The 24,485-nt window shown below is 40.8% G+C and overlaps 1 protein-coding gene across 1 annotated transcript in view; it reads left to right on the top strand.

Annotated features, from left to right (window-relative positions):
* Positions 1–3,429: 3,429 nt before the first annotated feature.
* Positions 3,430–24,485, top strand: part of LOC306964465 (fibulin-2-like) — a 29,160-nt gene continuing 8,104 nt past the window's right edge. The window contains exons 1-10 of the mRNA XM_079558467.1: positions 3,430–3,459; positions 4,820–5,986; positions 14,194–14,308; positions 15,188–15,317; positions 16,399–16,594; positions 17,281–17,499; positions 18,525–18,626; positions 20,319–20,420; positions 21,692–21,823; positions 24,268–24,405. Of these exons, the coding sequence (XP_079414593.1) occupies positions 4,825–5,986; positions 14,194–14,308; positions 15,188–15,317; positions 16,399–16,594; positions 17,281–17,499; positions 18,525–18,626; positions 20,319–20,420; positions 21,692–21,823; positions 24,268–24,405 (2,296 nt within the window). The 5' untranslated portion in view covers positions 3,430–3,459; positions 4,820–4,824. The remainder of the gene's footprint in view (positions 3,460–4,819; positions 5,987–14,193; positions 14,309–15,187; positions 15,318–16,398; positions 16,595–17,280; positions 17,500–18,524; positions 18,627–20,318; positions 20,421–21,691; positions 21,824–24,267; positions 24,406–24,485) is intronic.

The raw sequence follows: 24,485 nt of genomic DNA on the forward strand, positions 1-24,485 counted from the left end.
TGACCCGCTCATCAACAACATCGAAAACGCAACATATGCAATTTTTCTTACATGTCTTATACCTTAATGCTTTGAAGGCATTGCTACTTTAATGTTTGCTAATGTATTGTTATTATTATTTCACATTCCTAGAACCCATATGTTGAAGATTTTGCTCTTTCCCCATGCAGCTTATGACAGAGTCTGCAGCTGTCCATCTTTATAAGTCTGTCCTGTCATCTGGTATGCATCAGCAGTCTCATCCTTCCTGGTGTCAACTCTGGAACCTTTGTGGATCATCACTCTCCAGTTGCAGGGAATTAGTGGTATGTGAAGGACCCCTTTCAGCTATTGAGAGTTGTTTTATAACAAGAAAGGTGTGTCATTTTTTTTAAGTTACTGTTTTGTAAATTGTATTAAGGCTCTCCAATGTAAAGTAAAATGCAAAAACACTGTAGGTCTAAGCAATCTAGCAGAACCAGGATATTCAACGTAGACAATGTTGGATGCCTCAAGAAATACAGCAGGTGCATGAATACTGGAATAAATGGTTACATTGGTAATCTTTGAAATGACTACAGATATCGGAATCATCTAATTGAAGAAAACGGAAAATCAGAATGAGAAAAATAGTGGGTTTGGGACAAGAAAACTTTGTCAAGGCCAAGATCCTTACCTACTGTGTCAGTGTTTTTATTTGTGGATAAACAAAGTTCACCTACGTTTAAGAAGAATTCAAGTCCACTATAAAGCCTATTTATAATAATATCATAGTAATTTGGGTCCAGTATAAATTCTAAGTCACTGAAGTTATCTTTGATTGCAATATAAAGTAACTGTGACCTGTTAGCTGACTCTAAAGTTGTGGCATGTTCCGCTCGAGCTGCCGTCCCATTAACGAGAGCCTGGAAAGACTTTACAAGGCCCAGGTGGGGAGTCCCTTCACCCTATTTACTCACTGTTCCTAATTTCTCTACTCCACAGCCTACTGCAGTGCCACGGCATTGAGAATTCGCCTGTTAATGGCTTCCGCTTTTCTTCTGTGTGTAGTTTTAAAGACCAACACCAGTTCAAAGAACAGAAGAAAAGACACATTTCCATTTTTGCATTTGTTTTATGGTCACAGTGAAATTCATGAAATGCCAAAATGCAATACTGTGCACACAGTAGTATTTACATGCAGGATCAAACAGAAAAGCCAAAATGCTTATTCAAAACCCCCCTCTGACTTTGGCCTAAAACATTCTTTAATCATTGTGTATTCTTGTTGACCAGATGGGAAAATATCATCCATAATTTGAATAGTGAAGGCCTTGGACATTGCTGAACTTATAATGACACATGTTGGCAGAATAAAATGGAGGCTTTGATTAGAATTGTTTCAATGAGACTCTATAAGGGAATACAATTATGTCAAATGCTCAAACATGATTATGCTTTTCTTTGCTTATTTTGTCAAAAATGAGGCATAATTCAAAACACATTACAGATTTGGAGAATATTGAACTTACATGAAACACACATTTTTACACTATCTTTCACAAGCAAATTGCGCTATTATCCAAATGCAAGATGTCTATTCATTTCTCTATCAATCCTTTTTAAAATGTTCTAATTAAAGTGTAATTACTAACTTGACTTTACAATGATAAAAGTTGGGTCAGGGAGACTTAAACCACCTGTTTAAACAGGGAATCAGCCCGTGCATCACACAATAGACTGAACAGGGGCCCGAGTAGACAATGATGTCACAATCACTGGCACCTCTTTTAATGAAAACCAAAGCACTGATGCAACGATTACATCACTTGATCTGGGAGAACAAATAATAAACAGCATCTCCCTTAGTTAGCGATTCAATATCTAAGGCATGAAATAGAGACATGCACATTAAGACGTGTTATGAAGAGCCAAGGTTAGACAGTTATCCGGCGCGGTCAATTAGCCGTGGCATAAGTCACTTTTTAGCCATGCATGAATGGGGAATTACAACAGAGGTCTGCCCAATCTGTGCGTGTCAGCTGGCATTATCTTGCAACCAAAGAGTCATTAGTTGCGTTGAGGAAAAAGGGGGAGACGGAGGGTCAGCTTTGGGGGCATCCCTTAGGAGTGCCTCAGATGGTGTAACATACTAGGAATTTGGTACTTTAATTGAAATAGATCTACATTAAGCTTCTAAGACCACCTTGGAGACACAACATAGTCAAAACAATACGCCATTGGGCCCTTGTTTAAGAGTGTTATGTAACGATTTTTTTTTATTACTGTGCAAAGATTGATATATTTTTTTCTTTTTAAATATGTTTCACCCCCAAGTATTATTGCATGAGTCAGTGTTATGAATGGTCAACGTGGAGGGTCTAGAGGAGGGAAGACACAAACGGCGAGTTCAAACTAGGACAATCATTTTGGAAAGACTTACAATTCAATTGCTTGCTTTTTACTGCACTGAAGTAATTATAATACAAAAAGTATGCTTATGTCAATAATCATTATTTAAAAAAAAGAAAAAACTTCCTTGGATGTGTCATTACTTTCTGTTTCAACATATGTTTGTGGTTTCAAAGTAACAATGTCAGTGGTTTTGCCTCCTCTTTGAATACCATTTTGTACTTATTTAAAAAAGCTCTTGTCTTGATGATGATCGGCCGCCTTAATTTATCCAACAGAGAAACAAGAGCCAAGCTGAATACTAAGAAGTCATAAACCTATTGAAATGCATGACAGAGCCATGGGTAAATTTGATTATGCAGACCAGAGAGAAGTTATAATGAGTGTCTAACTCCTGTCTGACATTGATTAGTCATAGCAGACCCCTGGAACACAGTGACCATAGTGCCCCAGTCAGCCTGCGCCTCCAATGATCACTTGCAGGTCATTCATCTGCCGCTTTTGTTCCTATTTATTTAGGGTAAATTGACCAAATGACCCTGAAGATCAAATGGAGAAGTGAAAATATGTGAAGGGCAACATGCAAGATTGGCCATTTCATTTGTAAAGCACAGAGCAGACAAATGATTACTGGGAAATTCATAGTTAATATTCTATAGGGCAATTTGACATGTGCAATTCCAATCAATTCTAGATGAATAAATGAGGAAGGAGGATAACATTAAGTATTCCTATTTTCATTATCAATTGTCAGTACTATTATAAGCCACAGCACAGAGTAAGGAGCACTTAGAGTTTATAAACTGTTTCTGGTGTTCCCCGCGTTGACATAAGCCGCTAACTCATCCGTTGCTTTTTTAACCCTTACGTCAGTGCACCTTAAGTAATTTCTGAGGGGCGATTTCATGAGTGACACATGAGGAGGTGAAGAAAAAAAAAAAAAAAACGGGATTAGAGAAAGTATTTCCACGAACATGTTGCCCCGCCCTCAGTTCCAAAGAAGCGCTCCCAAGTTTGAGTCCGGGCACTAACTTTACGCACAAGTTTCCCCGTGGAGTTCAGCGCACTGAGAGGGCAGGAAACACAAAGGTAAACGCGGGATTCACGCTTTATTTGGTCAGTGACGGGAACTTTGGACTTCACTGTGCAATTATTAAAAAGAGATTAAGCCGAGTCGAGATGCTGTTTGGTTCGCGGTTTGGTTCGCGAAATCAAGGTGTAGGTAAAGCCTTTTCTCTTACTTTTGTACCCGTAAGTTAGTTGTAAAAACAGCAATAAAGAAAAGCAATTATAGGCTACCCGTGATTTTTTTTTCCCTGTCTGAATTATTGCTTTTCTTTTTTTAATGCACTTAATCTACCGCTGTTTGTGAGTTTAGGAAGCTATTAAGGTTTAGTTTGATTCGCACCTGCAGTGTCTATGACAAATATCCTTAACTTACTACAGCTGATGTTAAGGTCAAACACGGAGGACATAACAGACCATTTTCACATCAGGCTTTTTCTGAGAGCTTTAGTATTGCCCACTGTATTATGTACTTGACTTCTGACTGTGACAGCCCACATAACAGGCTGAAACTGCAGGGCACTTGTTGGATAGAGGTTTCAGATCTGTTAAAATGATTTTGAGAGAGCACAAAGACAGCATTGATTCCCTAATGGAGCCATAATGCATTTTGGGGAGACATTTGCTGCAGATGCTGTTGGTTTTTATTCTCAACCTTTGCAACTCACTGGCTGTTAGCTTTTGTTTTCTTTCCAAGTTATTGGCTGAAAATTGATTTTTTTTTTCAAGTGGCCTTATTTCACTTTAATGTTGGCATATAAAACCGCGTGTGATATTCACAAAATTATAGCTTAAATAGATTTAGAAGCATTTGAGTAAAGGACATGTTTTGTTGCTTGCCAAAAGTCTGTTTCGTGGGAGTCCGTTACAAGGACATGGAGTGTGGGACAAATAAGATAAGAGCAGAGACCAGAAAAAACACCAAACCAAGTTAACTGTTTATTAGAATGAAAGCTAGTATTGTGGACAAATCACGCCGTGAAGTGAAACAGGACAAAAATAGAAAGCAGATGTTTCCCAGATCTAAATTCACATCACACAGTCACATGGTATTAGGGTACTTTACTGTTCTGTGTGACTGGGCTGAAAACAGTTCTTTTCGTTTTTTGATATTGTGACAGACTATGGTAGCCATAAGTAGTCGTAACAAAACCTATCTCTGTTATGCACTGCTTCTGGCCGTGTTCCCCAGAAGCACTGGATGATGGGTCAAATTCGATGGGACAAAACCTCAATCTTAATATTCGGTTTAAACAGAGGAACAATCTCTTATTTCTGATTGTACATTGTTTTTTGTTTTTTTGCAACCTTAATTACAAACTTAGCACTATGACAAAGTTTGTTCAACTTCTTAACAAATGATAATCCGTGTTTTATCTTTTAGGCAACATGAGGCCCCAAAAAACATTCCTATACTTGCTGATCCTGTACCTGGACATGTCCTATGCCCAGAAAGACTGCACCGGTGTGGACTGTCCCGCCTTACACAACTGTATTCAGACTGTATTGGAGACCGGATCGTGCTGCCCCACCTGCTCACGGAGGGGCTGCACTTGTGAGGGCTACCAGTACTACGACTGCATCCAGGCTGGCTTCCGACGCGGGAAAGTCCCAGAAGGAAAGTCTTACTTTGTGGATTTCGGAAGTACTGAATGCTCCTGTCCCAGAGGGGGAGGGAACATCAGCTGCCGCTTTATCCCTTGTCCCGAAATTCCCCCCAACTGCATAGATGTTACGCAGCCTCAAGACGGATGCCCTCAGTGTGGTCGGATTGGATGCGTGCACGGCAACAAAAAATATGACGCGGGGCATTCATTTCAGATTGAGAGCTGTCAGGTTTGTCACTGTCCCAATGACGGTGGGAGTTTGACGTGCTCAATCATCCTGGGCTGTGTCAGCGAGAACAAAGGCCCTTTGAGAGACATTAGTCAGACTAATCAAGCCGAATCTACGTCCAATTTTGGAAACACTCTACCTCTGTACAAGCCAGACCCACCCAGTTCTGGCACCGGCGTTTCTGACTACACATTGGCAAGGCCCACATCTTCCACTCAAAACCTGGAACGGCCGCCGGAATCTACTACATTACCGCCACCTCACCAGGAGTCGACCTCCAATTCACATGACGAGCGCAGACGTGAACCCAAGCAGACACATGGCAGGCCTAATCCGGAGCAAAGTGGCCGCGCCAAAGTATCGTCTAACCCAAATCCAACAGTTAGCGAATCCCACAAGGAATCCCTTCAAACAGGCAAAAACTCACAGGGAAAGACCACAAGTGGCCACAGACCACAGCTTGGGGGCGCGGATAGGACCATAAGACATAACAGTGAAAGGAGCAACTCCACGCGAGCGCACAAGCCCGGCAGGAACGCCGCCAAGCACCAAAGGCACAGCCAAAATGGACCTCAATCTGTCAAGAACCAAGCGGAAAGGCCCTATCCTGCAATACAGTTCAGCCCCACCAGCAAACCACCAGTGCGGATGAGGGATTTTGGAGAACAGCCAAGAAGACTGGCCCAGACTCTTCTCAACCATCAAGGTGCAGAAGGTAAGAGGTGACATGCGATTTCGATGGTTTCAAACCATGAGTGATGATTTACGGGGTGACGTATGGTGATGCTCATTCGCCGCATCCTTCCTGTCTTTGCTGGAAAAAATTCACAATTGCGTGTTTTGATATTTGGCAGCGGTCCAGGAAAAACAATTGTCCACCCCAGCCTGTTTTCCCCAGATAGGGTTTATCTACCTTGTTCAGAAAAACTGCTAAATTTGGGATTAATTTTCATTTTATGCTGCTCCAGTGGTTTAACTGTGGAAAGTCCTAACCTTGAAGTTCACATTTCCAACAGGAACAATGGAATTAGCAATTATTATAGCTTTATGACAGCTCTGCTCATGCCTCTATATTTAATAGTTAATTTAATCAGGTATAAAACAATATATTTCCAGGACTGATTGGCTATGGGCGAAGGAAATCTTAATTGGATCATAAATTCCTTGTAGTTTTATGGCACAAGGGCTTAGTTGAAATGTCTAATTTCATTATTTTATTGGTGTCAGTTATAAGTGGCAGGTTTACATCGAATCTGTTCCATAGTACTAAGGAGTTACATACTCATAGTTGGGATACAAGTATTTAAAAAAGGAGCTTGCTCTGCGAGTTAAAGTTATGTGTGCAAAGTGTAGTAACTTGATTACAGCTTAATGTTTCCGAAAACCGAATACAGCTATACTGTGACTTGGAAAAGTGCTTCAGGTGCCCATTGAAAGAGGAAAAACTTAATTTAAGTTGAGACCACTACCAGATAAATGGGTAAAAGTAAAGAAAAGTTTGTGTGTCTACTAAGCAACAAAGCAACAAAGTCACAGAGGGGTTTCTTTTTAACTTTTAAAAATTTAAATAATACAAATTTCCTCTAAAATTAAGTATACATGTCCAGGCAAAAGCAAAAAGTTCTGTTGTTTTCCAAGTTTGTTTAGTCACAAAAATGTTACTTGCAGTTTTATTTGTGTAATAGTGGAAGCATTCTGTCCTGCACATGGCGGTTGAGAGGTGCAGCGTTTACAACTTTATGACTGCTGTTGAAACGTGTCAGGGGCTCTGTTGCTTTCAGCACCTGGCCTCCTATAGGTATGTAGTGTGTGGTATTGGTAACAGGGAGCCGAGAGCTGCCTGTCAAAGCCATTACTACTACAAAGAGTGACTATAAAGAGGGCTGATGGACAAACTATTTTCTTTTGCTGTTTGCACATTTGGAGATGGAATGTTACTGCCGTGGATCAGTCTAAAAAATGTGGGGAACAGATATTTTCTACAATCTCTCTCTGACAGATGTGATAGCATTGTTTTTTTTCTTATAAATCATTATGGAGATAGTGAATGAGTCGTTGATTGATATAGTTTGCTTTCGGGTCTTATAGTTTAGGTTACTTAAATAAATCAAGTAACTTATAAACCCAAATTCATTACTTATGGACATTGCATTCACACTAACTTCAGTTAAATGTAGACCTACTTATTTTACATTACAAACAGCAAAAGCGTTTGTTGTAGCTGTTCACCAAAAATCATTTTGCCCTTGTCCTCCTATCTCATTCAGAAGTCAGTTCGGTTGTGACTCCACCTACCACCATGTAGTGGTTCAGTGATGAAGGTCATTGCCCCGAGGAGAGCTTTTCAGACATTACAAGTTCAACAACAAACCCCTGTGGCATTAGACTCTCCGGTGCTTTTCATCAATGCACCGCGTTATTGGACTGAAAACATTAGAAGGTGCAAACCACAGGAACTCCGTATCCATTTCACAAAACGTAAACTTTATTTGTTGTGGAACACAAGCCAAGATAAATGTTTTTTTTCTCCTGTCTACGAGCAGACACAGTTTGGGGGAGGGGGTCGTTTGGCGGGACCCGGGTAGGATTTCTCGGGCTGTACCTGTTGCTGGTATAATGCTGCAGTGATGAATGAGAGCTCTGTTGTGGAGTGATTGCCAGACGCTGGTCACTGCACACTGATTACCCATACTCCCCTGCGCCTGCCCCAGTCTCATGTACACACCTCTGCACAGGCTAAATGGCATTATCCTCTGTGACTTCAGAAGAGACATAAACATTTAGGATCAGTCTGTTGTTGTTGTTTGTTTTTTTGAAATTTGAATTCTATTTTATGTTCCGGCGTAGATTTAATGGGTATTTGCACCTATGTATGTATTTTATAATACCACCATTCTCAAACTGGGGTCCCTGAGCCATATTTAAGGTCCTTTACACAAATAGTTCATGTACCGTACGTCCATATCTACATCCAGGCCAAGATACACATATTAAAACAACCTCTAACAACTTTTATGGTTTTTTTTGTTTTGTTTTTGAATGTTGCAAACTAAACCTATAACCTATTTAATGACCTATTTCGAAATCGTAAATGTATAAATTATACATGGTTTAAACCTGATTTCATTGTATCCTCACATTGATCAGAAGTGATGGAGGACGTCCGGGGTTCTCTCCTTCTGTCTGTTTGAGAACCCCTGAAATAGATAAACTGAAACATAAAGTCAGAAATCCCACGCCATCTGCAACCACTTACAGCATTTCTGAGCCTATAACCATTTTGCCCAGTATGAATAATGCATTCAAATGAAATCAAGAATTGAGACGAATTGAAGTAAAGTCATTGGGGCCTCCCTTACCAATAAATCATGATACCAGTAATATGTTGGGACGTTTTCCAAAATAGGCAATGTTATCTATTCCATGTCCAGCCTGCACTGTCTAGCTGCTCCGTCTATAAGCTAAAAATCCATAAATGAAGCGCTTGTTTTGTCAATAGCGCTGTCACAACACGCTCCATATGGCAGTAATCTTCACACATGTATAATTTTCTTGAGGATGAAAGGAAGGGTGAATTCCTGTGCATTTACTGAAGCACTACTGTGGAAGCCAGAGCAGAGGAGATAGTTAATCTGGGGTGTCTTCCACATCATTTCCTGGAATTTTTAGCCATCTGAAACATACCCTGCAGTTGATAAATGTCCACAGTGCTTGTCACCAGTGATTATAAATACACAAAAAAAACATCTGCTCCCAAGATTTGGTAAACCGCTCATTAAATAATTTCAAGGCGAAAGCTATTTGAGTGGAAAATGTTAAGACAACTTGGACCCGCCTTATTTGTGCTCTATGATTTGGATATCATAAATTCTGTCACTATAGAAGTCACGAGCGCCTGGATAAAACAGAGTTACTTCATTGCTATTTCTATTATTGCTGGTATATTAATAATTGACTTGTAGTTAGTGCTACTGCTGAGTTAATTTCAGTGCTCCATGCAACTTTTTGTGGCTGTTTTTGTGGCAACCGCCTCGGTCGCCCATACCCAGAGCTGGTCCTGGAAATCTATGTTTTTAGAGCCTCGGGCAGCTCTTAAAGAGTCGAGCGAAAGGTGCTATGGTTTAGTCCTAATTTGGACATGTTTTTGTCAGAGTTTAATTTGGGGTCAGTCCTTGTTTAGACCAAATTTAGGCCTAGTTCAGTCCATCCACAGTAAACGCACAATCCAAATTGGTTGTGGCTCTTGTTTTGGGGAAGTGTTAGCTTTTTGGATATGAAAGACTGCAGACACCTTGACTAAAATGGTATAAATGGCAGATTACTAATGTCTATGCCAAAGCAAAGACAGAGAAGAGAAAAATGTATCAGCCTTGGATGGTACACTAAATCTCTATTGAAAATGTTCAGCTTTAATGATCCAAAAAAAGTTCCTGCCAAGTTAAGAGGCTAGACTGGTTTCAATGCTGTTTGTGTTCAAATCCAAAATCTGGATTTGGACAGATTTTCATCTCTGGCAGAAACTAGTGGCTTGTGACACTCAACACTGAGGACATTATACGAGTGCATAATGGGGCAATGAAAACAGGTTCATATGAAGGACTGAGGAAAGAGCTGCTCGCAGGTGTGTGACCTCATCAAACTATTTATTATGTCCAATGAAGAGTGACTTTTCCCCACAGGGTGACACTGAATTGGACGTTTATTGTTGATTTTTTAATGATAACCAATGTGTTTAAGGCTTCTGAGACTCGGCAAAAGGCATTTCCAAGTGTCAAATTACCACATTATTGTGACAAGCCCAAACAGAGGCAAATGAAGTAAACACACAAGATGCTTACCATAGAAATCCATGTTGAGCCAGTAGAAACAAACAGGCAAGATGTTTTAGTGAGGTAGCAATGTTGTAAAATTAGCATCTGAAAGCACCCATACAATCTGTGAGTTAGCAGTCACATTTTTACATTTGCATATTATTGTTTTAACTCGATATTTGCAACCGTGTCAGTGTGACCATACGGAACATATGAGATGTTACCGCTAAACTATCAAAGCTTTTGGGCTTATATTTCTTGGCCCCCATCAAGTGACCAAAAAATCTTTCTTTAATTAAAATGAATTAGCCCTTGTGGATTTGAAGTCATAGTTTTGACAGAGAAAATCCCTCTCCGTGTTATGTCATAGCCAGCTGTTTTTGGACCGCGATTGCAAAAGACACATTATCTGTGTGAGTTCACGTCTAAGGTGAGGTAGAACATTGCTTGGGTTTCTCACACAGTGGGAAGCAAACATACCGAAGCATGTTGGCTATTTCTTTAAGCCTGTTGCATCAATCATCTGTCAAGTCTCTCCACTTAAGTTTGTATGTGTAGTGACCCATAGACCTACCGCTTCCAGACCCACCTGTATTGTAAATCACAGCCACAAAGGATAAGATACCAGGCTCCCCCAACGCCTCCGGACATGTCCAGAGTTGCCCCCCTTTTAGAAATGTTATTCTATATTTTTGAAGGATGTGATGTCACTGTCTTGGATTTGGACAAGAGAAAACCATCTGGTGTTAATGCTAGGCTAATAGACCGATATGATTACAGGGAAGGGGAAGGTCTAAAGATGTGACGCTTTTAAGCTCCGGTCAAGGGATCATTAGTGCAGAAAGTAACTGGAGACTGTTTCTTACTAAGCAGATTCCCTAAATGACTGAGAATTCAAGGTAGCAGGTCAAAACAAGCCGATTCTTTTTTATTATAATTGTTAAAAAGTAGAAGAAGAAACAAACAAAATAAGTGTTGGCATATGGCAGGTTTTAATGCTGTTAAAAATATGACTTATTTAGACGGATAACATTTGTTGTAAGTAATAATTGTCATTTTATTTCCGTGAAGCAGCAAATAAATGAAGAAATGTTGGGCAGAATAGTTTTTTTTTACTGTATTTGATTTTTGAAGCTGCTGACAGGAAGTGACATAGCACAGCAGTTTGACTCACTCATTTCCCATCGACATAACATGGTTGGCATGGCAACAGTCTAAAATGGTTTGCCTTTGTATATGTCACTTCCTGTCAGCAGTGTCCAATAAGGAAGTGAAACTATGAGCATCAGAAAAATGGTCAAACTATGTTTTAGCAAAAAATGTGTCTTATGTGTCATGTGCACTTTAAGAGTGAAGTGGGTTGGACCTGTGCTTTAAGTTTAAGTTTAAGTTTAATGGTTTTGTATAGCCCAATATCACAACAGAAGTTGTCTCACAGGGCTGCACCAAACATTAAGGCAATAAGACAGAGCAATAAATATGACAATTTAAAGTTCAGGTGAATCCAGGCAAACATAATGTCCAATAAGCGTCGGCAGCAGGTAGCGACGAGCGGCGCGGGTGTCCCCCGTCCTTAGACTCTCCAGCACGGCAAGGAAAAACTCAAAAACGCGGCAGGAGAAAAGAGAAACCTTGGGGAGAACCACAGAAGGAGAGATCCACTCCCATGGACGGACAGGCTATAGAGACCCAGGGCCGAAGGATCCCTCCCGTCCAGTCCTCAGATTCCAGAATGCAGGGTTCCTCCGTTCAGCTGGGTTCCTGCTTTCACTTCTTTGCGTGATTACTAGGGCTGGGACGATCCTGGAAAACAAAGAAGTTTATGAAAAAAAATGCCTCCAAACACAAGTATTGAAAGTATTGCTTGGTATTGCAGCACAAAGTATTGCGATCCAATATTTTATCCCAGCCCTAATGATTACAGTCATTTAATTTGTCTACTTTTCTTCCTGATTTTACCTCCTAAATTACCATAGTAAATGATCCACCCTTTAGTGCAGCATTTCCCAAAATGTTGTAAGGCAATGAGGGATTATCCGATCTATTACGAGTTCTCCATGCTCTTGACTTTGGCCATAACTGCTCTAGTGTGTAGTGATTTACGTATCTCTGTTTATTCATAGATCATTTAAAGGCACTTTAGTGGGTTTTGAGCTCTTTCTCCACCCCGGTTCATTGTGCAATATGTAGTTGCGGCATCGTTGAAAGGATGAAGTAGAAAAAGAGAAGAAAATCATTTGTTTGTGTGCACTCTGTTGTGTAGAAGTTCATAAGCCGTCATCTGTACTATACATTTTGCCTCCGTTCAGTAACTAATGATCTTTTTTGAGGCGAAACAACAACAACAACACTGAAATAACCCAGTACAGATAACACCTTATGAACTTTTGTGTACAAATGTTTTTTTCCTGTACACCCATACTTCCCATGATACCAACACTGTTTTGTTTCTAATATATACAAGAAAGACGTCCACTGAAGAAAATGAATAGGAAGCAGGAACGATGAATAATTACTTTGCCTATCCTTTAATATACTCTCTGACAGTTCAAAGAGACTGGAAGATGCCGGAGTTAGAGATATCAAAGCGCCATTGTGCCCGTCCGGGTTTCGCTTTCCTTTGTGCCTTTAAATTATGGAAGTTATGGCAGCGTGTTTCGTTTTGTTTAGGGAAGTTCGTTAAGAGGTATTATCAGGAACTATGAAGTACTTGCTGTAATCAGACCCTTCTCTGATCTACAGTCATGCTTTTGTTTTTTTCTATATGTCATCATGTCAGAACACCATGTCATGAGCGTCTAATGCAGAGGCCACGAATCAAAGCGGGAGTGCACTGGCCTGTTATTGAAGGAAGTTTCCCCCCTGTAAACCAGATTACGAGTGTTTCATCTCTCCTCTCTCTGACCTATTTGGAAATTTGTCTGCAAAACACAGCCTGCTTTTGATACTTAGCCACCACTAATGGGAAGATTTATTTGAAATGGGTTGAGCAGCAGCTACAGCTCAGTTGGTTGAAGCATTTACCCCTTAACACTAAAAATGTTGTTTCTATTTCCAGTTAAAGCGGATCATTGTGTTGTGTCATTGGGCAAAACACTTCACCCGCTTTGTCCACAACAAGAGGGTGTCAGTGCAGCGGCAAGTTCTGACTTTTTTCTTTGGCGTGGTGCTCGGTTATGCTAGTGTGGTACCAGGACTGACCTGTGTCTTTAATCATTTGAATTGATATCTTAAAGCAGCACTAAGCAACGTGTTTACCTTAATAAATCCTTTTCGTTGTCCCTCTGGGGGTAATACAAGTGTTTATGGGATGATTGGAGGCGGGTCTTTCATCTCCCCCTGGTGTCTCCAGGTCAGAGCCACCAATACACACTGATGGAATCACAAAGAAGAAGCTAACTTTGGCAGTGTTTACAGCCAAGTTTGAGCGGAAAAAATATCTCCATTGTGTAATTTAGTTGTGGCATAATGTACAATATCCCTCTAAGTAAAGAAAAAGACGCAACATGCACGCTCATGGTCTGTAGGGGCATAAGTTACTTAGTTCTGCTTTAAATTTCAGCAGCATTGTTTGTATCCTTTTCTTCATATTTATTTGTTTGTCAGTCAGTGTGATTGGTGGTGAATGGAGGATCCATTGCAGCAGAACGGCAGCGATATTTCCATCAGAAAGTGCAGCTGTGTGGCTACTAAAGATCCCCAAATAATGATCTATTATAACTACTTTTTGGTCATGGATAAAGCACCATATGCAGTATACACAATTCCACAGCTAGGGATTGTGCTGCCTATTAAAATACTCTGGAGAACTTCATACTAAAACTGCCATTCCTCATTCCAGCAGTGTAGCAGGAGTGAATGGTTTTACTAAAATGCCCAGCCCAAGGTTCATTTGGGGATGTCACAACGTCAAATTCCACATCTGTGATTATTGTGTGAAGAAACATTGCAATTGTATTTTTTTCTCCATTCACAAATACTAAATAATGGACAAAAAATAGATTGCCTGACCCGCTCTATGAAATCATATGAAATCATTTTGGCCGACGTTCAGTCAAAAGTTGGGGTAGCTCTTCTAAACTCGCTGATTATGTTTGTGTGTTATCCCCAGTGTCTTCAGAGGAGCTGCTGAGAAGCTGCTGTGAGACGGGAGAGAAATGGGCCTCGGTGAACGGTCACTGCAGCAGCATGGAGCCTCCCACTCAGGACCGCCACTCCATCTGCTGGTGAGCGCCATTTAACGCCCAGCGCAGCCATTATCATCATTACATCCGACGCACTGTAATTCATCTCTGTCCTGTTTACGTAGGAATACGCAGGAGTAGGTTGTTTGGCATGTACTTGACAACTGTTTGTATAAATGCTTTTTAATGTTTGTCATTCCCATTCCCAGGCTTTTATCGATCTGTTTGCAGTTTCATGAATTAGTTATTCAAATCAGCTTACTTTATGAAATGGTTGGTAATGCCATTGTACCTAAGAGTAAAAACATGATAATTATATAACCAAGACACACTCTTAAATTATGTCATGATTATAGTGATAAATCATCAGCACAAGCACTGTAAATTACTAAGAACGGATCTTTTATTTTCTTGTTAATCATTCAAAAACAGTGCTACAAAATTATCTCTTGTTATTGCCACCCATTTTTCCACATCCTTTTACCATGTTATTACTGTGACCTAAAGTGTGACCGAATTACAATTAGATGAAAAAAGGTACCTCTGCCATGTCCCAACTTTTTTGAGACATATTACTGCTATCCAATTAAAAAATGTTAATAGGCAACCTCAAGAAGCCAGTAGTCAATATTTCCAATTATGAAGCTCTCACGGCATATTAGAAGATAGACAACTGTTCCCTTAAAATGTATCCGTTTTAGAAATGTGTTTCCTGGCGATTTGCACACCATTCTTTTCTGCTTTTAGTATTTGCATTTCACACAATGTTCTGTCCTCACTTGCTGTTCTATTTAATGACTGCACGCTGTCTAATAGCCGCTGAAAGGCGTGATTAATGATCCCACTTGTTGCTGCAGTGCCGTGGTGCCCGTCCAAACCATTTGTACACTGTGTTGTTTCCATGTCTCTCCTCTGTGCCAGGACGTCCCAACAGCAGTGCTGCCTGGGCTCCCTCCGCGAGCAGCAGTGTCTGTCCGGAGTGAAGGCGGCGACTGCGGGAGGCTCATGTGAAAAGGACTCCAGCGATAAATGCGGGATCAATTCTTTCAAGGCCAGTATCCGCCGCTGAAAAGGCCACTCATAGTTCACAGAGGCTCACAGTCAAACCTAATGACCCTGCAAAATTCAAATGAAACCCTAATGCAGCCCAAATTAACAATGCACAATCCCATTGGTCACGGCAGAGTTTAAAACACGTGTGGTGGTCCTGAGATAGACTAACTGGGGAATAACTTTGTTCAGAGACAGATCTCTTGTAGCTCCAATTCATTGTTATTAGATTACCTAATTCAGTTTGGATAGAATAAGTCAGGGCTGGTTACTCTCGCATTCCAACAGTCCTTTAAGGTATTGGACTTTTTCTCGATAAGCGTCGAGAACAATGGTCAGTTGCTGCAAGTTGGCTTGTATTTATCAATTCCCTACACAGTACACAAGCAAGTTCATTTAAAAATCTATAGAATTGAGAATCTTCAAAAGCCTTGTAATTACTACACAGCTTCTTTATTTTGTTTGTTTATGACTTCTGGCTCATTGTGGTTCTGTTTTAGAAAAGCATACACTGTAGATGTATAGGAGTGATATCCATAAAAGCAGCAGAAACACTGATATTTGATGCGGTCGTTACGCATTATGTCCAGAAGCCATGTGACCTCCGCTGGACATTTCATTGGCTGACGTTCTAATGCTGTTTTTCTTTGAGAGATCAGCAGTGTCTTGCGCAAATATATAAACATTTCAAAATTACATGGCTGACTAATGGACAGTCACTTGCAACATGTTTGATGCAAATACCAGAGGATACCTTTGTGTTCTCAATAGTAGGCGCATGAAGCTAATGGCTAACACTAAATATGCATCAAAATGGCACCAAAACATGAACACACTGAGTAAAAGATAATTGCCTTGTCTTGTATAAATTGTCTTTAGTTATTCAATTTCGATTTTTACTTCATTTACTATTAGCCATTAGATCTGAGATAAAATGAACCTGCCATTCCATCAGAAGAAGTACTTTCTACACACGCTATGCTGTTACTTTTACTCTTTATTTGTGTCAATTGCCAACCCATTAAACTGTATTTCCCCCAACTGTGTAGCGTGCATTAACGCCACATCTCTCTGACTAACAGGAGTGCTGTGGCTGCTGCTCTTTGGGTCTGCATTTCCGCGCTGACGGCTTAAATTGTGAGGCCCACCCCTCTCTGGGCTTCCACTGCAGACACATCTTCATGACCTGCTGTGAGGGGGAGCAGGAGGAAGGTCATAATGCCTGGCACCCCATCAGAGAAAGACCTGCCATAGACCCCACTGCACTGCCCAAAAGAGGTACAGGGGTTCAGGAAGTTTTCATATCCCCTCTGTGTATTCCTATGATGTCAATATGTTGAAGTCTGACGCTCCAAAATGCTGTTCTTTATTATAAAAAAAAACAACATTCAGAAGCCACTGCACAACACTGGTCCACTCAGCGCACTGCAGACACCTGAGCAGCAGTGCCAAGGGGAGGGGGAGATTTACACCACAGACTTTTACTGCCTACAGGGAGAATTGTATTAGCGTTTCACTGCCACGCTGAGAGGCTGCAGCGCTCGTTTGCCACCCAGAAGTTTAAGCCACATCTATAATTTTTAAAGATATACGGCCTCTTTGACTCTACATCCTATTGTGTTACTCAGCCACTTAAACCCCACTGTTTTTTGAACCGGTGCCATGTTGGATGTATTACAGTAAGATAATTGCGTTGACCTTTTGAACAACCATTGTCTGAATGACTTAAGATGAGACATGGGAAAAGTACAGAAGACATGCCTTAGTAGCTGCTTCAGTTTTACCCAAGTAGAGTGATTGGGTGGTTGTAAGGTAAAAGCGTAGTGGAAACAAGCTGAGGTTTTCTTTCTGAAGAATAGCATGTTTGCATCACCTCTGAAGGACCATAGACACCCTCAGGGACATTATATGTGTCCTTAAAGGTGTGCTCTGTTATATTCTTCATAACTCCCTTGTCTTTGCAGTGTCTGACAGCCCATTCCCCAAAGAGGCGTTCTCTCTGGGACATGGTGGTGATGGAGACAATGCTGTGGAGAGTCCGGTGGAAGTGGAGGACATGGACGAGTGCCTGATCTACGAGGGGAGCATCTGCCATCACAAATGTGTGAACACGCCGGGGTCCTTCCGCTGCGAATGCTTCCCCGGATACGTGCTCCAGGACGATGCCATCACATGTGCTATAGGTAACAGTCAAAAACAATACAATATACTGTATGTAAACACATGTCTGTGAAAGGTGCTGCTCCTCCTCAATCTTCTTCTTCTTCTTCTTCTTCTTTTTTTTCTTGTTCTTGTTCTTTTTCTTCTTCTTTTTCTGCTTCTCCTCCTCCTCCTTCTTCTTCTTCTTCTTCTTCTTCTTCTTCTTCTTCTTCTTCTTCTTCTTCTTCTTCTTCTTCATCTTCTTCTTCTACTTCTTCTTTCTTCTTCTTCCTGCTTTCCTTCTTCCTCCTCCTCCTCCTCCTTCCTTCTTTTTCTTCTTTGCCTTCTTCTTCACTTTTTCTTCTTCTTCACTTTTTTCTTCTTCTTCACCTCTTCTTCACCTTTTCTTCTTCTTCAGCTTTTTTCTTCTACTTTTTCTTCTTCCTTTTTCTTCTCCCTTCTGCTTCTTCCTTTCATCTACTTCATTCTTATTTTTCTTCTTCTTCTTTGCCTCAAGGCAGATGTTTTGCAGTTGTGGGTTTAAGTCCATACAGTTGTTCATACCATTGTTTTGTCCTAGGCTCGAGCCTCTATCCACCTTACCTCAACCTTAGGACCTTAGGATCTACAAATATGTTTTGAAATGTATACGGTTCTTGTGTCAGTCCATGTTTCAGTCTTAAATGTTGATGCTGCTGGACATCTTCCCAAAATTTGCACTGCAATTAGATAGTTTTCCACAATTGTGCAGCCCTGTCAATTGTGCATTAAATCCATTGCCATTAACATCATTTTTTGTATCCCATTGAAGTATTTTCAAGTAAAGACAGATGGATTTCCTGTTACTGTACATTTTCACCAACCTGCCTCGACAAGACTCAAATTGCAGCGGAGGATGAGATTCACTAATAAAACTGAATGTTTTGACTGCAGGCGACACGTTTTCCTGTCTGACTTGCGGCTATTATTTCATCTCAACTTCAGAAAAAACTGGAAATGTAGGATTTGCTCACACCTGTAAGTACATGGAGATGTCTTGATTACAGTGTGATGTACTGTGTTTTTGCAGAAACCATAGAAGATCAGAACAGACTGAAGGAGAATGAGAGAGCCGGGTCTACGTTACCTCCTCTGCCACCCACTGAGGCCCCCGTCCCAAACCCATGTGAAGGTTAGAGCCAAATAAAAACAGTATATCACTTAGTTTATAACTGCAAATCTATAACCAACCCATTGCAGACAACATTGGTTTACTGCCAATTAGGTGCCTCAAAATACCAATAGGCCATGTGACCTCAAACGAGCACAGGGTCCTATTAAGCCTTAGGCTGATTTTACCCTCACTTTCTTAAAACTTTATACATAAAGCTTTGGAAGCTCTAATAACATAGGTAAATAAATAGTCAGGAATTTATGCATAGGCATAATAACGGCACCGAAATATTGTGATGTTGCTCTGGGGTGGCAAGAACTCTTGCTCCTCAAAGAAGGTTTTGGGCTTAATTCCTGGATTGGGTTAGCCTGGGAATACCCAAGCTGCTGTGTGGGCTTGAACAAGCAGCCTAGGGACCATGGCCGAAATTTTCGCATGGATTTGGGGACCAATCACAGAACGAGGAGGGATGAAAAGAAGCTTGTAGTTTGTTTACGGATAACAGTTTTTCATGTTTTGATCAAGCTTTAGACGTGTTCTAGCTCGAGTTTAGCTTGAAAGTTTACAGCGGGTACGTCATAAGTCATCTGATACCATGATACAATTGACTGTGGCTTTGTGCATATCACGCATAATAGTATAATGGACAATCGTAAACCACACCTCTCCTGCGAGAAAATGAATGGGTGGTCCCCAGACTAAATATAACTTGTGCTATTTTGTCTGGCGATAGCCAGGCTAGGACTGGGTGGGGCCTTAAATTCTACACAGTTTGTTGTTGTGTTATCAGTATACTTCAGGCACTCCATTTCCCCCTGTTAACCCAAAACACGCACAATAGGCCAATCCTCCAGCCAGGTAATCCTGGCTCAAGATCTGCTGAACAGCCACAGGGCATTGGATGTGTCGTGAGGCACTGGTTCAATTCCAGAGGATCAATTTTCCTTCAGGGACAATAATGTCTACAAAAAAAAATAAAAAATTATAGAATCTTCTTCCTGCAGATCGCTTCTCGCTTTACATCTTGCATAATGACTGTACATTTTAATAACCCCCCCCCCCCCCCTATTTTGTGTATGGAGGAAAAACAAGCATTGTTTTCGCAGTAATATACTGTACTTCATGAGACAAAGCATTAAAGAGAGACGTTCAAGTGCCAATTTTTGAACCACGAATCCAAGCAATATGATAAACCTTGTTATATTGGCTTGGCTTTATTCACAGATGACACACACCAGGCAGTTCTTGTTTAATTAAGAACATGCAAACTCCAGCCAACAAAGGGCACTCTCATTCACACGTCTCAATCATGAGCTGGTGTATTTTCTTCATGTTGTCAAGTGTGTTTAGAAAAGGGCCGGGGCCATGAACTGACGTGTGATTATTTAGTTACCATGAAATATGGCAGGGTGGCAAATGCCTGAGAAACATATGCTGAGATTGTATCAAAGGCTAGTCTGTTTTAGCATAAAGCAGCCTTTATTAGAAGTTATACTTACAGCTGTATTAGATTTTGTTTCTCTTGTTTGGTTGCTATGGCACCGGGTGGAGGTCTTGCAGTTGCCCAAATGCAGGAAACACAATATGGGCAGGTCAGAGATCAGTCTCTAAACAGAAGTGAGGAAAAGGGCAGTGTTTAAAAGGTGCACACACTGTAAATGCTCTATGTTGAAGTATATGTCAATGAGCTTGTGTGTGATTGTCTTTCAGAAAACAACCCCTGTGAGCAACAGTGCACCCCGGTGGGCGGATGGCCTCAGTGCTCCTGTTTCCCTGGTTATGCTCTTTCAACCAACGGATACTCCTGTGAAGGTATTTTATTCATATGATGTTAGGATGGATTGAATTTATATTACCTCTTTCTGATACTACCAGCAAAGTGATGCTGATGGCCCCAAGAGCCACATGAGGTTGTTTAAAGCCTCTGGTGATCAGTGACAGACAGAAACTAAGTAAATCCATAAATTATATTAAAATATTTATATGAGGGATAAGCTGCTGTTGTATTAGGCTACATCGGAGCAAAAAAACGAGAGCTTTGATTTAACATTAAATGTACACTTTTTTACTCATTCATTTGTCATCATACTTAATACTATATTGGTGGCATGTCTTTACCCCATGGAAATGAGCTTTAAGCTAAATCTGGCACCATTTGTTTGTTCATTAATACGCATTGTCCGATTGAAATAAAGATAAAACAACTATTGGAGAATTCCTTTCAGTTTGAAGCAGGCTGAAATGGCTCTTTGGATGATAAAGGTTATAGACCCTTGATGTTCTTCCTCTATGTTCCTATATTAGCCTGCTCCTTTTCCGTGAAGTGCTGCCACAGTTTTATTGTAGTTGCATGTTGGTTTGAAAATTGCACTATAATTAAAGACATGCTAAAAACACAGTCATCAAATTCACACATACAGTAAGCTACAACTTTGCAAACCTACCTTGGAACAAACAAATTAACTGCAACCCTGTATATTGCAAGCACTCGTCATTGTTCATTTGACTATCAGTATCTCGGCACGTAGACCGTCCGCTGAATTGTCTTTCTCCTCTCAGCGGTGCTTTTAGATCCATAGAGCAGATACAGCTCTAATCCCCTTCACTCTCCATAGCACACTGCCATCCAGACAAAACACTAAATCAGAGACATTCTTTTATCTCTTGGCTGAACTGAGTTTCACCAAAAGGATTATCCCAACTACCCATGCATTATCACACTTTATCTCCCCGACTACATACCATGCACCCCTTATTTCTCTCAAAAGTCTCTGTAGATGTGTGTCCAGTGGTCTATGAATCTGAGCTTTCTCAATTGTGCAGAACATTGAAATGGAACTCAGTTGTGGAATTCCTCTTTTACCTGTCACACTGCTGATGGTTTGGCCTAGTTTCTGAGTAATATGTATGTAATTACTATACCTATCCACATTTTGGCCTTTCATAGGTAGGTTGTTGTTTTTTTCCTCTAGACTTTTTAAGGAAACAGTCAAACTTTTTCATCATCATTACAATACAATACAATCAGTTTGAGCATTTCTGACAATCCCTTACTTTGTCTTTGTCCTTGTTTTCGCCCACAGACATAAATGAGTGTTTGTCGGCCCAGGCCTGCCAGCTGAGCGAGCGCTGTGTGAATACAGCAGGGAGTTACACTTGTCAGAGACTGATCAGCTGTCCCACTGGGTACCACGTAGTCAATGACATGTGCGAAGGTAGGTCCATCTGTGGTATCTGTGGCATCACATCATAACTTTGGCTTGTATGATTACATGTTGTCGTCTCACTAACCAGCGAGTTGTTTCATGGAGTCTAAAGTCTAAAATCCCACCAAGTTTGTTAATGAGTTGATAGATATTGAAAGGGACTAAAAAGGATTTTCTACCCCCTAGATGATCCAGCAATGTCCTAAAGTGTAGAATGAGCCCAGACCAATTCACCACTGCCGCTAAAATCCTGCACTGTCACTGAAAAAGCTGTTAATTCGGTCAGAAGTGCCGTCATGCACAAGCTTAATATAGAAATTGCAGTTACGCATAAGACCTGAGGTGACAGTAGTGAGTATGAAAATGTCAACATCCATGTAGTCTCTTTAAATGAAAAAAAAAAAAGGTGTTTTTTGCTGTGGCCTTGGCTTTAACCTGTTACCTGCCAGCTTAGGGTTAGGGTTAGGTTTAGCATTACAGTTAGGGTTGGCAATTATGCATATCTAAATCTCAAAGGGTACTGACTGGAGAGCTTACAGCCTTTATGCCAGGGTGATACCTCACCAAGACCTTTTGGTTACAACGTGTACGATCTGTGTGAGTGAAACACAACTTACATCACATCTTCCAACCATTGCCCTAAATATACCCCTAACCCCTGACCCTAAACCTAACCTTACTTCCCTGATCGGGGGGACAGCAAGTAACCTGGTTCAGCGTTTATGAAAGACAAAATTCTCTACTACATCTGCTTTTAGCACCACTTTGGCACACACAATCTATTTTGCACATGTGTAAATGCTTAGTAAATCACGCCCTGAGTCTCCATCGGTCACTAATCTGACTCACATTGTGGCCCATGATTTCCACAAATTAACCAATGTTTTGTTCAAACATGAGTGGAGCAGTAGTTCTGTCTCTGTGAATATGAAGTAATAGAGTTTCTGGGCCTTTGAATCACAACTTGAACTTTTCATTTCTATTCTGATTTTGGACTAGCTTCACCCTTTTTTTTAAAATTGCTTCCCAACTTTACACTCCCATATTAAACTCCTTGTTTCTCAGCTCCATAAGGTTGCCCTATGGCGCTCAGGCTGCAGTCTTCAGGCTTCAGGTTGATGAGGCACTTCAGATAGGGGTCAATGTCTGTGATATCGCCACAGACACATTAAGCTCTTATAGAGAATAGTCTTCTCTCATCTTCCTTGTGCTCAATGAAAACTGGATGGTTGTCTAATCAGGCAAAATGAGTACTTCACTTCACAGGCTGGTTCAATGGTGAGTGTCCAAACAGCTGCCACTTCAGGCCATCAGCACAAAGCAGGAGTGGAAGATAGGCATTATCAAGACTTACGTTTTCACTGTGCTATAATTGGAAAAACACATAGTAGAACTAATTAGCCTCTTCTTACATCCTCAGAGCATCCTCGCAAAACATATTTCATCTTTTAAAAAATCAGTATTTTTTTCACGTTGAGTTTGTTTGTTTGATCGATATTTGCAGCATGGGAATAGTGCTATATAGATCTTAAAGTACTCAAAATGTAGGACTAATGCTAAAAATTGATTTAAGAATTCTGGGTGGGTGCTCTTTCAGGGGTTGAGGGTGGAGTTCATTTACCTAAGGGGAGCTTGGAGTCACTGATCCTCCACATCAAGACATGCCATCCTAACTGGCTCGAGCATTTGTTTTGGATGCCTGCTGACCTGCGATTTCCTTGGGTGTGGAGCTGGAGGAACTGGCATGAAGGGGAAGTGTATGGCCATTTCAGCTTAAAGTGCTAATAGCCCAGACAGAGAGGATGGAGAGATGGATGGACACTTGTGCTGAAGCAGTCGGATCTTTCTGCACTGATTCTTTGTTTTTTCCCGAGGAGCACATTGAAAGACTGCAGTAAGTTTAAGGGTGAATAGTTGCATCGAGCTGTTGAACCGGGTGACCCCGGTGAGGTCCTTGCTGCCTCCATCTTCTCTTCCTCTGCATCAGGCTCCCTGTGCCAAGACTGTGTCAGAAGGAAGAGGCTAAATGAACATGCATTTCCCAAGCCGTGACTTAGGCCTCCGTGTTGTAAACACATTTGTGCATTATTTTTTGTCATTAATTTGTTTATCAAGGAAAATATCACTATTGGTTGCATGATTTAAAACTCTAAGCACTTGCTGATGTTACTTTTTTTTTTTGATCACCACAAAATGTATTTTCAAATTTATAATGCATACATTCTGTGTGTATAACAAATTTAGGTTCCAGACCAACTTAACATTTAATTGTAGTAGTAGTAGTATATTTAATCGCCACTTGTAATATTTTAAAACAATTTCCTAAAATGAAGTCAACTGAAGGCTATGGAGCTGTGAGTTTTGGATCCAAGGCAACCTGCTTAACCACAGTGCCATCCAGTGGTGCATTTCTGGTATTACACTACACAATAACTACTGCTTTTCTTTCACAGACGTCGATGAGTGCGTTCAAGGGAGCCATAGTTGTGGTCCAGACATGGACTGTGTGAACACCATGGGCTCATTCAGGTGCAACCCCAAACCTCGCTGTGCCACCGGCTTCAGCAAGGACCTGCAGGGAAACTGCGCTGGTAAAAAATTATACACTGTTTGTTCAATATTTCCAAAATATTTCTTTAAGCTGACTTTTTGTTGTTGTAGTGTAAAGTGT

Source organism: Gobius niger (genome assembly GCF_951799975.1).
Source record: "Gobius niger genome assembly, chromosome: 6".
NCBI lineage: Eukaryota > Metazoa > Chordata > Actinopteri > Gobiiformes > Gobiidae > Gobius > Gobius niger.